A 14,672-nucleotide genomic window follows, 5' to 3' on the forward strand; every position below is an offset into this window, starting at 1 on the left:
CAGTAATAATTAAATAACAATTATAATAATGAGTATAAGGTGTTTTATGTGCAAGGTAAAAAGGCTGCTTACCTCTGTCTCATGGGGCATGAGGTTAAAGCCACATAGATTACACACAGTGTTTTTGCACTGAGTACAGGTATTGTAATTGGGAGGCTCCTTCTGCAAATCGACTTTACAGAGAGGGCAGGCTTTGGGAAATGATTTAGTGGACTCTGTCCTTGTCGTTTCTGGTAGATCTCTATCTTTTGTATCTGATACAATTGTTGGCTGTGCCTGACTGGCCATGGATTTCTTATCATCTTTTTTTATCTGTTCTTGTATATTTTCAGTATGTACTTTTTTGTCATCTGAAGGAAGCATTTTAGGAGAGACATCAGATCCTTTTGAGGAAGCAGGAGGCGTGCTGGTCTTGAGAGATGTCTGAGAAACTCCAGAACCCTTTCGTGAGGAAGGTGGAGTGGTAATCTTATCTGAAGTCTGGGAAACTGATGAGCCTTTACGAGAAGAGGGTGGGGTTGTAGTCTTAGCAGATAGTTGGGAAGATGTGGATCCTTTGCGAGAAGTGGGTGGTGTTGTAGAAGGCTCATCTAGAGCTGATGAGATCAGATTACTTGCTGAGCTAAAGAGGGAAGAACCAAATCCCAAAACCTTCCCAGAGACAGCAGATGCTGCAGGTGGAAGTAAAGGAGACTGAGATCTACCTCTAGACTCTTCAGGGACTTCAGAGGAGACAGGAACATGTCCATCTTGGGACTTTCCTGGTCTTTGATGCTGTGGGGTAGCTCCTTTAGTGGTTTCTTCTCCTTTTTCTGCAACTTTAGTTTTTGCCCAATCTGTATTTTCAATGCTTTTAGAGTTTACTGCAGCTTCAGACTCCTTCTGTGAGGTTGCAGGAGCTGTTTTAACAGATGTCTGTGAAACTGTAGAACCCTTACGAGAGGAAGGTGGAGTGGTATGAACTTTACTGGAGATTTGTGAAACTGTGGAACCTTTGCGAGAGGTTGGTGGTGTCTTATCAGATATTTGAGAAGCTGTTGAAGCTTTGCGAGAACTAGACGGTGTCGTAGAGGACTCATCTTGAATAGCTGTTGACATTAGATTAGATGCTGAGCTTAAGATTGAAGAACCAAACCCCAGAACCTTCTCTGAGACAGCAGAGACGGCAGGCTGAGGAGAAGGTGATCGAGATCTAACTCCTCCAAAACCAAACCCAAAGAATCCAGGTTTGTCTGGTTGCGGATCAGTTTTTTGAGATTCTGACTTTGGAACTTCTGCAATATTATGTTGTTTAATTTCTCTTTGGTTGGGTTGTTCAGTTTCTGCTAATGTTTGCTTATTGTCTTGTTTCCCTGCCACTTCTGGTTTCTTATCCTTATGAACAGCATCTGCTGGAAGATGTCGCTTTTTCTGTGAAGCATCTGGAGTGGAAGTATCCATTTTAAGTGGTGCAACTTCCTTAGCATGTGACTGAAGCTGCGCAGGATGAGGTTCTGGTGCTTTCTTAATCTGACAAGCCAAACAAAGCCACTTCATCTGTAGATTTGTAAAGTATATTTAATTAATCATTTTGTAACTCAAATTTACATTATACAGCATCTCAAGACTTATGTGGATTAACCACACAGCTTATCAACTTGGAATGTTCCAAGCCAGCTCAGATCAATTAAATTAAAGAAGAGATAAGCATTTTAAGCTCTCCTGTCAACATAAAACTGTTGGTTCTCAAATTTCATCATGATAGTTTTCCATTAAAGTCAGAATTCAAGTCAGCATGAGCTCAAAATTAACACTATATATTCTCTTAATGCAACTCACTGGTCTTATTGTTAACAGTTTATTCATGCATTTTTTTCCCTTTGAATTTGCAATCTTTAAATCAGACTGTAAGAAGAATTTGTTCTTCTTGTGATATGCTATCTTCTCTGTGCAGGCATATGCAAGACCACGCGGAATTTAAGATCTGCCTCCATTCTGGTATGCAATGCTTACTTTTCACAATCAAATCAACAACCGATGGTGTCCCTCCTTCTTTGTTTTTTCTTATTTGATAGAAGTTTTACTCAGAAATGTCACAATTTGTTAATTTTCATAACTCTTTATTTTGATAGTCCACTTTAGACATTGTCTAAAGGGGGCATGTAAAAAATAGCAACAGACGCATCAGTTCATTCTACTTACCCTAACCTAACAGTCTACCGTTACTCTAATTAGTTAGTTGACATGTAGTTGCAAATTATTTAGAGTTAGCTGACATGTAGCTGGAAAGTTACTTACAGTTAATAGTGTCTAATGTGGACTACTTAAATAATGTGTAACTTAAAGTGGTTTGCAATTTCCATTCATGCTGACTTTAACAAAACAACACAACAGTGATATTTTCTTACCTCATTTTCATGGGGCATAGGGTTGAACCCACACAGGTTACATACAAAATTTGTGCATTCAGTGCAGCTGTTGTACTGATCTTTCTTGAGCTCCACCTTGCAAAGTGGGCAGACCTTGGTAAGAGGCTTGGATGTAGGTGTCTCTGATTTATCCTCTTTTACTTTATTTGATAACTCCTTAGACTGTTGAAGTGATGGTGTCTTCTCCTCTTGTTTCTGTCCAATTGATGGTTTAGTATCTTTACTATGTTGAGATTTCTGCAAACCTTGCGTGGTTACAGAATCTTTTTCTGAGCTAGGAGATGTTGTGTTGTTGTTGAACAATGACTGAGATACTGTAGAGCCTTTACGGGAGCCAGGAGGAAGTGTTGTTTCTGAAACTGACGAAACTTTGCGAGAGGTTGGCGGTGTTGTGGAAGGTTCATCCTGAACAGCTGATGATATCAGATTAGAGGCTGTGCTAAGGAAGGAGGAACCAAAGCCTAAAACTTTCCCAGACACAGCAGAAACAGCAGGCTGAGGTGAAGGAGACCTGGAACGAGCCCCACTGAAGCCAAAACCAAAAAATCCAGACTCCTCTTGATGAGGTTTGTCTGATTTCACTTGCTGTGATAACTTCGGCTGACTGAGCTCCTGTGGTGTCATATCAGTGGGCACCCTTCCCCCTACTACAGCTGTTTTCTGACCAGTTCTGGTGGCTTCCTCCACATTATGTTTCTTCTGCACAGATTCTGGAACATCTTGCTCCTTCTTTGGCACTGGTGTTACTTTCTTAGCTTGATCTTGAAGCTCTGCATGGGAAGGCATTGATGCTCGCTGCACCTGACAGGTTAAGCAAAGCCACTCCTTTGCCTGCCAACAAATAAGAGAGTTTGAGAAACCCCAGACAAAATGGTTTCCACAAAGCTCTTAAACTCCAGGTTAAAATAAGATTATTAATGCAGGTTTGATCATACAAAAACTTACACAACAATATTGTTGAATAAGCTGTGGAATTATAATACTGTCAGAAGTATATTATATTAAATGAAAATACTGTAGAGCAGTCCTGGAGGGACAGTGATCTGCATAGTTTACTTCCAACCCTTATCCCATACACCTGTTCATCATTTTTAATAGTCCTGAATACTTTGATAAGCTTGATCAGGTGTTTGATTAGGGTTGGAACTAAACTCTACAGGACACCGGCCCTCCAGGAGCCGAGTTGAAGAGCCCTGCTGTAGAGCCCACAGCTCATTTTCCAAATACTGAATTATCTTACCTCGGTTTGATGAGGCATGGGATTAAACCCACAGAGGTTACATACAATGCTCTTGCATTCAGTGCAGGTGTTGAAGTTTGGAGGATCTTTCTTGAGCTCTACTTTGCAAAGTGGACATTCTTTAGGCAGAGACTGACAGGACATATCAGCTGCTCGAGGCTTTGATGGAGGTGTAGATGGTGCTTTGAAAGTTTGAGATTGCATGGGCTTCTTGTCTGCCAACTGCTTTTGAGAAAGTGGCTTATTTTTCACAGCCTGCATTTTTGTTGAGTCTTGGGATGCTGTAGATGCCTTGTGGGATGAAGCTGCTGCTGCCACAGCAGATGTGGTTTTGAGAGATGTCTGTGAAACCGATGAACCCTTACAAGAGGCGGGCGGCGTTGTAGACTTCACAGAGGTCTGGGAATCAGTTGTACCTTTACGAGGTGGTGGCGGTGTTGTGGAGGACTCATCTTGAACTACTGAAGATATTAGATTAGATGCTGAGCTAAGGAACGAAGAACCAAACCCTAGACTCTTCTCCGAGACAACAGGTTGAGGAGAAGGTGATCGAGATCGAGCACCACCAAAACCAAAGCCAAAGAAACCTGTATCTTCTTTGGAGGAATATGATTTGGCTGGGGCACTACTATCTTTTGGCTGTTGAGGTTTTATATTTTCTTTCTGTGCAGGTTTTTCATTTGGGAGATTTGGTGCTGTAGATGTAGTAGTGGGTTTTCCAAGTGCTGTTTTTGAGTGGTCCTCAGTTCTACTGGCTCCTGGAGGAGGCTGATGTGGAGCTGTTTTGTCTTGTTCTGAGCCAGCATTAGTCTGTAGCTGGGGATTTAGACTTGAAGGTTCAGGTGCTCTCTTTATCTGGCAATTCAAACAGAGCCATTCTTTCACCTGCATGACCAAAATCACAACCACAAATCAACATTATTGTCCTTCATTAAATCAATTATGACCAGTAGAGTAAAATAAACCCTTTCTCTTACCTCTTTTTGATGAAGCATGGGGTTAAATCCACAACGGTTACACACAGTGTTTTTGCAATCGGTGCAGGTGTTAAAATTAGGAGGATCACTGGTAATATCTGCCTTGCAAAGTGGACAGATTTTGGGAAGAGGGAGGGGAGTTTTGTCAACTTTTGCAGACAATGTTTGGTCTATTTTTGGTTTCACAGAAGATTTACTGGATAGCTGAGGTGATTCAGAAATCTTTTTGTCTTCTTTTTGTGCAGTAGGTTGTCTATTTTCCCCTGTGTTTGTGATCTGTGGAACAGCAGAGCTCTTCCGAGACGTGGGTGGTGTTGAGCTCTGGGAAACTGTGGAAGCTTTGCGGGAGGTTGGTGGTGTTATAGATGTCTCATCTTGCACAGCTGAGGATATTAAATTAGATGCTGAGCTGAGAAAGAAGGAACCAAAGCCAAAACCTTTCCCAGATACAGCAGACATAGCAGGCTGAGGAGATGGAGACCTTGACCTAGCACCAACAAAACCCAAAAATCCAGTTTCTTCCTTGGCTGTCTTGGCAGGAACTTCAGATTTGGCTTCCTTTTCTTGCTGCTGGGCTTTTTGGATTGGCAGAGTACCATTTGGAGCCTTGGGTTGTTCTTGTAATTTCTGAGGAGGGTCAATTTTCTCGCCTAATTCAGAAACACCTTCCTTTTGAACTGAGGGTGAAGCCACTGGTTGAGTGGTAGGGATTTTGTTGGGCTGCGCTGTTGTCTCCAGTTTTGGAGCTCCTGGTGGCTCCATTCCTCTTAGAGCTCTTTGAGTCTGACAGTTCAGACAAAGCCATTCTTTCAACTGAAAAGTAAGACAAAGTGGTTAACACGTTCACATACAGTATATCATTGAAAACTTGTAAAAAGTATTAAAAGTCAACGTAACAGTACCTCTGTTTGATGTGGTGTTGGGTTGAACCCACAGAGATTGCACACAGTGTTTTTGCACTCAGTACAAGTGTTGTAGTTGGCAAGGTCCTTTTTGATTTCTACCTTACAAAGTGGGCAGGATTTGGGCAAGGTTTGAGGGCCTTTGTCTGTTTTTGGCATATGTGAAGACGGTTCGGCTTTTTTAATTTGAGATATTGTTGCTTTGTTCTTTTGGTCTGCAGTTAGCTCTGTCTTTTTCTCTTCTTTTTGACCATCTGATTGATTAGCCTTTCCTGTAGACACTGATAATGCAGCCCCTTGTGATGATGCGGACCCTGTGCGAGACCTCGGCGGAGTAGTCTTGAGGGAAGTTTTAGAGACTGAAGGCTCTAAAGGGTTATTTGGTGGTGTCGTAGAAGGTTCATCTTGAACCGCTGATGAAATGAGATTAGATGCTGAGCTCAGGAAGGACGACTTAAATCCTAGGACCTTACCAGACATGGCCGAAACAGCAGGCTGAGGGGATGGTGATTGTGACCGGGCTCCACCGAAGCCCGAAAAGCTGAAAAATCCTGACTGTTCTTGCTCAGTCTCAGCCTGTGGTGCTGCTTTAGACACAGAAGGAGAAGGGGCATTTTTTGCTGTCGGTTGCTGTGAAGGCTTAGGAGAGGGAGCTTTCTTTGCTTCTGCTGCACTAGTCTGTTGTTCATGCATTTCCTTTTTCTGAGAAGCAGGTTGGTTGGCAGGACTACTCTTTATTGGCTGAGCTGTGGGCTGTTTCTCTAAAGGACCATGTGTAGATTCCATCTTTTGAGATTTGCTGGGCTGTGTTTGGGACTTTATAGTGGGTTGTCCCCGAGGCTCTATTCCTTTCAGCGCTCTCTGTGTCTGGCATTTTAAGCAAAGCCACTCTTTTGCCTGCAAAAACATTACAAAAAAAAGAATGAGTTATTTTTCCACATTTATTTTACAACATGAATAACAAATGATAATATTATATATATATACTGTATATATATATATATATATATATATATATATATATATATATTGCAGAATGTATGTAAATTGACCTCACAAGCAGATCACATAACAGCTTAAATAGCTTTAAAGAAATATTTAGAAAACCCTCTGTGACCTTAACATTGGTGATTCATGCTCTTTTTTTGGTTATTAAAGATTGTGTGTGTGTGTGTGTGTGTGTGTGTGTGTGTGTGTGTGTGAAAAAGTGTGTGTGTGTGTGTGTGTGTGTGTGTGTGTGTGTGTGTGTGTGTGTGTGAAAAAAACTGATGTGTATTTATATATTTTGGTTACTTTTAGAAAAATGTTGCAAATGCTTTCATGAGAATCCTTCCCAGCCATCTGAAATTTGAATATGTCAGAGCAGCCCTTACAACTATAGAACTCTCAGCTATAGAGTTTCATGACCCTGGAATACTCCTACACATCACAGACAACTGTAAAGTATACTGAAAATGAATATTCTGCCAGAGGCTACAGAACTACTTTTATAAACACTTTCCAAGCTAGAAGGATGAAACCTCAGTATGTTCATCTCACACCAGCCCTAAGACACTATTCAATGTTTTATTATCCTGAAAATGCAAGTTTTAGAGGCCGACAGTGTAGTCTCTCTGACTTTCCAGTAAGCTAGAAGGCTGAAACAAATATTTTCATATCAGAGCAGTCCTCTGATGACCCATTAAGTCCCATTAGGCTACACAGATAATCCTTTGAAATATTTATCAATGGGTCAATGGGCTCTTTTGTGTTACAAACAACAAAACCATAAAATGTTGATTACCAAGGCCAACTGTAGTATTTGTGCAACTTTCAGAAAAAATGTCTTATTTGCATGAGCTCATATATACATACATACTGTGCACATAAAAATAAAAATAAAATAAAATAATTCACAACTGACATATAGCTAAATGACTGCTTCAAAAAAAATTACAAAAACAGCTTACATTGGTGTCAGTAGGCAGGGACAGCACTGTTACTTTGGCATGCTTTTTTCTAATACGTTTCAAAGTTTTAGCTGGTGTTAAATATGTATTAACTCTTTTAAACAACTTTTGTTCGCTTTTTGCTATTTTGCTACAATGGATCTCTGAGGGTTAAATTAAATGCCGTGTATCTCAAAGTTTTATTTATATTTGTGCTGCCTGCACAATTCTCAAGCACATAGCTCATCCTGAAGCCCAAAGCCAGCAGCACTCTTTTTTAGGCCTAAGGAAACAGACTAAATCATTAAGATAATTGTAGCATGGTATAAAAATATACACCGATGTATTGCATTTGTTAATTCTCTAGACTTAAGGAAGTTCTCAGGTTTGAATATTTCATGATTAAACACTAGCCACACAGTTGTGGCCATGAATGAAGGTGACCTTCATATCAGGAACATTTTTTTTTCACTATTATCTCATTTCAACAACACTGAGCACTTGACACTGAGCACAACCGAGTAGACGATGCCACTGTAATCTACACCTCATCTCTGTGCTTTTGAACTCTCTTGGAAAAGTCTTAGATGTTATCTCAGAGGCCTACCCTCTGAACCTGCTGAGTTTTCATCACACAGCCGGCCATGTGACCAAACTTTTTTTTTTTTTTTTTTCTTGGAGTCACCTTGCCAGGCTGCACATAAACTCTGAAAAGTTAATTACAGAGTCAAGTGTCTTTTGTGCTCAACACATCTTAAAAGATGAAATGGCCATTTAGGGGCCAAACTGGTATGTTCAGGAATTCCATATGATGACAATAGAGGTGGTAAGGGCTCTCTGGGGGACATACATTATTAAAGCAACTTCACTGCTAAAATTAAGCACATGACACATTGCTTGCCTTGGCTATAATAGTCCCTAAATATCCCTAAAATCCCTAAAACCTGCTTGCCAAGATACAAAATTAGTCTGTGTTTTGAAAAATATATACTTGCAAACACAAACATTATTCACGCTAGAATTTGGCATTAGTATGACATTTGTAAAAAGTGTATGTTTATGGCCTCAAGAAAAAATATTGATCCCAGCACTACCAGAAAGTAACCAACTAAACTTAATATTAAACATGATGAAAGTGATTTTAAATGTTTTGCTGACTTCAGCCACACCGAATCTCTCTCAAAAACCTTGCCCTCAATAGACATATTGGCTAAATTTGTAATAGCATTGTAGCATATTATTCTAACTACAGAGAGTGTTTTCTAGTTTTTTTTTTCAAAAAATAAAAAATAATACAAACAAGCGAGAAAAAAAAGCAAAATTGTATTTTTCAGGACATCTATTTATATGTCTGTTACTACATAGTTTTATGTGGGGTATTTCAAATAAAAACTTGACAAAGGTCATAATGACAGTAAAAGAAAATGAAAAAGGACCATCTATACTTAAAAACTAACTTACAAACAAAATTAGGTGATAAAAAGGGAAACCAGCAACAGTGGTAAGAAGTCTTCAAAATAAAAGACATGAATTCCCTAGGATTTAAAAATAAAAGACAAGAATGCCACTAAGGCCTGAAAATAATGACAAACAAATTGGTTACAATGAAACAGTAGATCTAACAACATTAGCTGTGAAAGGAAAATCATTAATCCCCTTGGATCAAAACATACAACACTAAAGCCCACAAGATCATCATGCATGAACCTCTCTCCCCAAGACTATCCTGATGGCTTTGCTGGGTCTGGAAAGTGGCTAAAGCTGCATGGAGAGCTGTCAGGTAAAATAGACAAGCCACTAACTGCAATGTTTGACATATCATTAAACTTCATAACACAAGTTACTAAGCACAGAATGTCTATTTATTCATAACATCTATTTATCACCCAAAGCCCTAATCAGTCTGTGAATCACTCAAATGCATGACTAAAAAAGGAAGAAACAGTGTGAAACTGCACATTAATGTTTTCTTTTTTTGCCTTGAGAGTCAAGCACTTTATTTTTGTAAAGTTTAGGCAGGGAGTAGTCCGAGGTAATTGAGAATCAAGGCACATTTTGTCTCTCTAACAGCCATTTTCGGTCTGCCTTCCACAAGACTGCCTCCACACAAACCAAAGAGACTAGAAAATACATCCATCTTTTACAACAGAATCACTGGAATCACTGAGAACATGTCCTCTGAAATTGCTCTTGACATTTTCTGCCCACAGTTCATTGCACAAACCATAATGTGAACCTACTGCAAGAAAATGCATTCATCTGTTTCTTACCTCTGTTTGATGAGGCACAGGATTAAATCCGCACTGATTACAAACGGTGGCCTTGCATTCAGTGCAGGTACTGTAGTTGGGAGGATCAATTCTCAGGCTTGCCTTGCAGAGTGGACAGGCTTTGGGAGGAAGTTTTGGGCTTTGATCTAATTTAGTGACCTGAGCAGATGAGGTTTCCTTTGTTGTCGTTGTTTTTTGAGTGTCTTGGGGTTTACTTTGTTGCATTTTTCCCTCCTGTGTCTGTGATTTAGGAACACTGGTGGAACCCTTAGTGGCCTCTGAGCCTTTTCTTGAGGAAGGTGGTGTGGAAGTCTTGGCAGAGATTTGGGAAACTGTGGAACCTTTTCGAGAGGTTGGTGGGGTTGTGGAGGGCTCATCCTGGACAGCTGAAATCAAATTGGATGCTGAGCTAAGGAACGAAGAACCAAAGCCTAGAACCTTTCCAGAAACAGAAGAAGCACCGGGCTGTGGAGAAGGAGAGCGGGATCGCGCGCCACCAAAACCAAAACCAAAGAAACTGGACTCTTCTTCTTTTTTAGGGTGCTCAGTCTTTGATGGTGTCTCAGTTTTGGCAGGAGGAGCACCTTTTGTCATCTGTTGTGGAGGAGGTTTTTGTTGTGACGTTTGCTGTGATGGATGAGCTGCTATTGTGCTGGACTGGCTTGACAGTTTCTGACCCTCTGTTGGTTTGGTTGGCTGGCTGGCAGATGGAGGCATCTGCTTACTATGAGGAGTGTTTCTCTGTGCAGGGTTCTGTGATGGTACGTTGTCCTTAGGCTGTGGCTGGGCTTTTAGCATAGTAGGTCCGCTGTTCTCTGCCCCTCCCAGAGCTCTCTGCATCTGGCAATTCAGGCAAAGCCACTCCTTAGCCTGCATACATGGATGATACACATGTGTTATACAATTGCTAGTTTTTAACTTAGAAAGTTCAAATTAATCAGTTGTTTCACATTGTTCTGCACAAAAATACAATTAATACAGTGAAAAATTTCTTCTGAGGAATTAAGATTACTTATTCATGATTGTATTGATGAAAAACTCTATTTACTTCTTTAGTGAACGGTGATAAACAATTGTGAAAATATGAGCTTTGGGGGACAAAACTTTAAAAATTAATCAAGGAATTAAAACCATCACAGTCCAATAAAACATGCTTCAGAGACAGTGGACTCTGGATTGAAACACATAATGGTGAACTTTCACCCGAGAGTAAAAAGTGACATGTAAATCTATAGTGGTCTATTCGGCAACAGATATATATATATCTATATATATATATATATATATATATATATATATATATATATATATATATATATATATATATATATGTATATATATATATATATATATGTATGAGACATGCCTATTGTATACCACTGCTTTATGTATCACGCCAATACAGATTCAAAACGACAAAGAGTTGTTAAATGAATTTTTACTCACGGTTGCATCTGGAGGACTAAACCCACACATGTTACAGACCACTGATTTACATTGTGTGCAGGTGTTATGGTTGGGCGAATCCTTAGACTTAAGATTGAGTTCTGTATTTTTACAGACTTGACAGAGGGATTTCACCCCAGCTCCAGGTCCACCTTTCACTTGAGGCTCTGATGAAGGAGGCCTTGAGCCAACTGCACCTCCTGGATGAGACCCAGGCCCACTTGGGCCATGTTGTTGAGGTCCACCCTTCCCAACACCCTGCTTAGGAGATCTACCCCCACCTGCTCCTTGCTGCAATCCTCCCCTGCCTGCTCCCTGTTGTGGAGGACCTCCTCTCCCAGCTCCTTGCTGTACAGGACTTCCCCGTCCAGCTCCTTGTGGTTGAGATCCACCCCGTCCAGCTCCTTGGCCTCCCCTTCCCACACCCTGTGTCTGCTGTCCACTTTGACTCTGAGGCCCCTGTGAGGCTGGTCGGCCATTCCCCTGTTGTTGAGGATCCTTCTGCTTTGCTGGTCCTGGAGGCTGCTGTTGTTGCTTTTCCTCCTCATCCCCAAAAAGACTGAACTTGTTTACAGCAGAGGACATCGCACTTAGAGGATTCCCCCCACTCAGAAAGTTGGAGGAGAACATGTTGGCTGTTGTGAATGGGGCTCTGAAGACTGGTGTAGTAGAGGGCTGGGATGGGGGGAGCCCAGAGGAGGGAGTCTCTCACCAGTTGCAGTTATCCCTCACATTTACCTCCAGTGGCCCTTAGGAAATAGAAAAAGGACAATGAAAAGAGAGAATTCATGCATCACTTATGTTTTTATTGCACGAATATATATGTGCATGCATTAAACATCAAGTAATACCATATACATAATAATATTAAAATATCAGTAGTTACGGACTCCATAAAAAAATGATTTAATACCATGTTGCATATTAAATATACATAAGTTCAAGACAAAATGGGGTAAAATGAGAATAGCATTTTGACTGAAAGTGTTGTTATTTTCAGGCATAGTTAAGCTAAATTGTCTTCTTCAAAGCAAGTAAAACCATAATTTAAGAAAGAGTGGTACATAGGAAAAGCACAACTTTTTAAACAGTTATCAGCTTCATAAGTCATAATTGTTAACTGACATGTAGAGGTTGTAGATGGAAGATGATCAATCTCACATAGTCACAATCTGCAGTACTCACACTGTCATGTAACATCCAGTCATATAGTAAATAATTTAGATAACACTGAAGTATAGAGGCTCCCTTACTGCCGTGATCATCATGCATTCCCCTCTCGTGTAAAGCATGACTGCATTCGCGCTGTAATTGACTGAGCGTTTGGACGTTTCCCTTCAGCACCCTGGACAGCGTTCTACGCTCAGCTCATGCATCACGTCTCTCTGCCTTTCTGCGTGTAATACAATACGCCACACCATTCACAGCCGTAACTTTACGCGGACACATTTATGACGAGGAACTTTAAAGGGTCAGTGGGTTTTCTGTGTGTATTTATTCGCAAATGTAGAAATGTTTTTCAGTATACCACGAGCCATCAAAATTAAAACCACATTGGCGATCATTAACCTGATATCAACGATAAATTGTCACACTGTGCTCTTCTAACAGCCTACAAATATATATTGACAGATTGTTAAGGTTTTGTTCTACTTCTGCTCCCTCAAAAGCAACATCTATAGCCCGTCGGCATATCCGGGTTGTAAAACCTCCGCTGCATGTGTAAAACACAAATGGGTTTACAACCTTATGTTAAAGAAAACTTAATGTTTCGTTATTTAAATAATTGGCGGTTTTAGTTACACGAAATCAGAATATGCCTGTGCTCCAATTTACCAAAAAAAAAACACTAAAATTATAGGTTGGTTATTTGATATGAGGTTGTAGATGGTAGATGATCAATCTCAGACAGTCACGATCTGCAGTACTCACACTGATCTCGCCACATAACATGCATTCAAACGGGATATAAATGAGCAAACGGTGAGAAATGGAGGTTCCCTCACTGTCCAGATCATGATGCATTTGCCCTTGATCAAACCCTGTCGGAGGATTTCCCAGCCTCATCACTAAAACCGCATCCTTCCGAGAGCATTTCCAGACGAGAAGTATTCCTCTACTATAACACCATAATCATCCTTCCTCAAAACTACCACTGTGATCAGATGGAAAAACATGCTTATTTTTATCAGAACGGCCAGCTGAAGTGGTAAAAACAGCACCCTACCTTACAGCGTGCGAGCATACCTATTTTTTCTCCCATTTCTGTCTCTCTAGTGCTGTTTGGTGATCGGCTGCTCGGCGTCTAGGATGGAGGTTACGAGGATCTGAGGGCATACCCGCTTTCACAATCGCCTCCTGTGCGCATGCGCCGCACATGACGGGTGATCTGCATACATCACCTCGCGAAAATTGAATTTAAAGCGACATAATCATTCGTCTCTGAAAACTCTCCGCTAAAAAATCGGCTTCCGTTTGTTTGGGCATCTGTTAGGGGTTTGAAATCGTTTGGGCAAAAAAAAAAAAAAAAAAAAAAAAAATCATAATTTTATTATTAAAGCACATAAGAATGTTGACGTGTATTAGTATAAATAAATAAAACCTCAAAATTATTAGTATTATCACAATACTGTTTTGATAAAATGCTGATAAAATGTTTAAACTTTTTTTTATTATTATTATGATAATAATGATTAATATTGTTGCCACCTAGTTAACCTGTTATCTGACTTTAATCTTAAAGTAAAAACACATAAAGAAAAGGTGGATACATTAACAATGGATAAAACAACAACAAAAAATTAAATAAAAACATGACAACTTCAATATTACCCACCCCTCTGTCAATACGCAATGATACTACTAACCAATAAACAAACAATTCTAAAGGAAGCTTTTTCTAAAGGAAACTATACAAAACAAAATATGTAACCTATATGTAAAATGTAAAAATATATCAATTGTTGTGCCAGAAAAGATAACCATGTCATTTACATATTTTGTGCTTGAATGAAAATACATATACATACATACATACAACCCTGAGGCGATAGCGTGCATCAGAAGGTTAAACAGCGACGATTACAACATAAATAAGTATATTATTATTATTATTATTATTATTATTATTATTATAGCAGCTTCTAAGAACTCTATCCACTGGATGGAAACTGCTATGACATGCAATCTGGTTTATGTTTATTAATTTAGAAGGTCAACAGTAGTCAGTATAAAAGAGTGAGCCTGTGGCACTGGCCTAAATCAGTTCACCTTCAAATTCACAGTAAACATTGATGGGGTATGACAATTCATTTTCTCACTTGTCTCTTCTACTTTTTCTCTATTCCTGCTTGTCATTTGTCTGTGCATACTCATTCACATGGAGCATCATTCAATTCTAAGGCAGTGAGAGAAGCATGCTTTTCTCTGTTTGCATTATAGGTTTTTTTTGTTTGTTTGTTTTTTTCCCCGCCTGGCAGGATCAGATATGGTCCTGGGAGA

The 14,672-nt window shown here is 39.9% G+C and overlaps 1 protein-coding gene across 7 annotated transcripts in view; it reads right to left on the reverse strand.

Annotated features, from left to right (window-relative positions):
• Nucleotides 1–14,672, reverse strand: part of pclob (piccolo presynaptic cytomatrix protein b) — an 88,479-nt gene that overhangs the window by 53,942 nt on the left and 19,865 nt on the right. For 3 of the 7 annotated variants that reach the window (XM_042744372.1, XM_042744371.1, XM_042744366.1), the window contains exons 1-8: nt 13,399–13,554; nt 11,172–11,920; nt 9,726–10,595; nt 5,528–6,424; nt 4,626–5,438; nt 3,649–4,533; nt 2,388–3,239; nt 73–1,536 (exon numbers count right to left, since the gene is read on the reverse strand). In XM_042744372.1, the coding sequence (XP_042600306.1) occupies nt 73–1,536; nt 2,388–3,239; nt 3,649–4,533; nt 4,626–5,438; nt 5,528–6,424; nt 9,726–10,595; nt 11,172–11,801 (6,411 nt within the window). In that variant the 5' untranslated portion in view covers nt 11,802–11,920; nt 13,399–13,554. Of the gene's footprint in view, nt 1–72; nt 1,537–2,387; nt 3,240–3,648; nt 4,534–4,625; nt 5,439–5,527; nt 6,425–9,725; nt 10,596–11,171; nt 11,921–13,398; nt 13,555–14,672 lie in introns of those variants that run through there. The other 4 variants (XM_042744369.1, XM_042744367.1, XM_042744370.1 and 1 more) reach the window with 2 other exon arrangements.

The sequence above is a fragment of the Cyprinus carpio genome, chromosome B18 (genome assembly GCF_018340385.1).
Source record: "Cyprinus carpio isolate SPL01 chromosome B18, ASM1834038v1, whole genome shotgun sequence".
Lineage (NCBI taxonomy): Eukaryota > Metazoa > Chordata > Actinopteri > Cypriniformes > Cyprinidae > Cyprinus > Cyprinus carpio.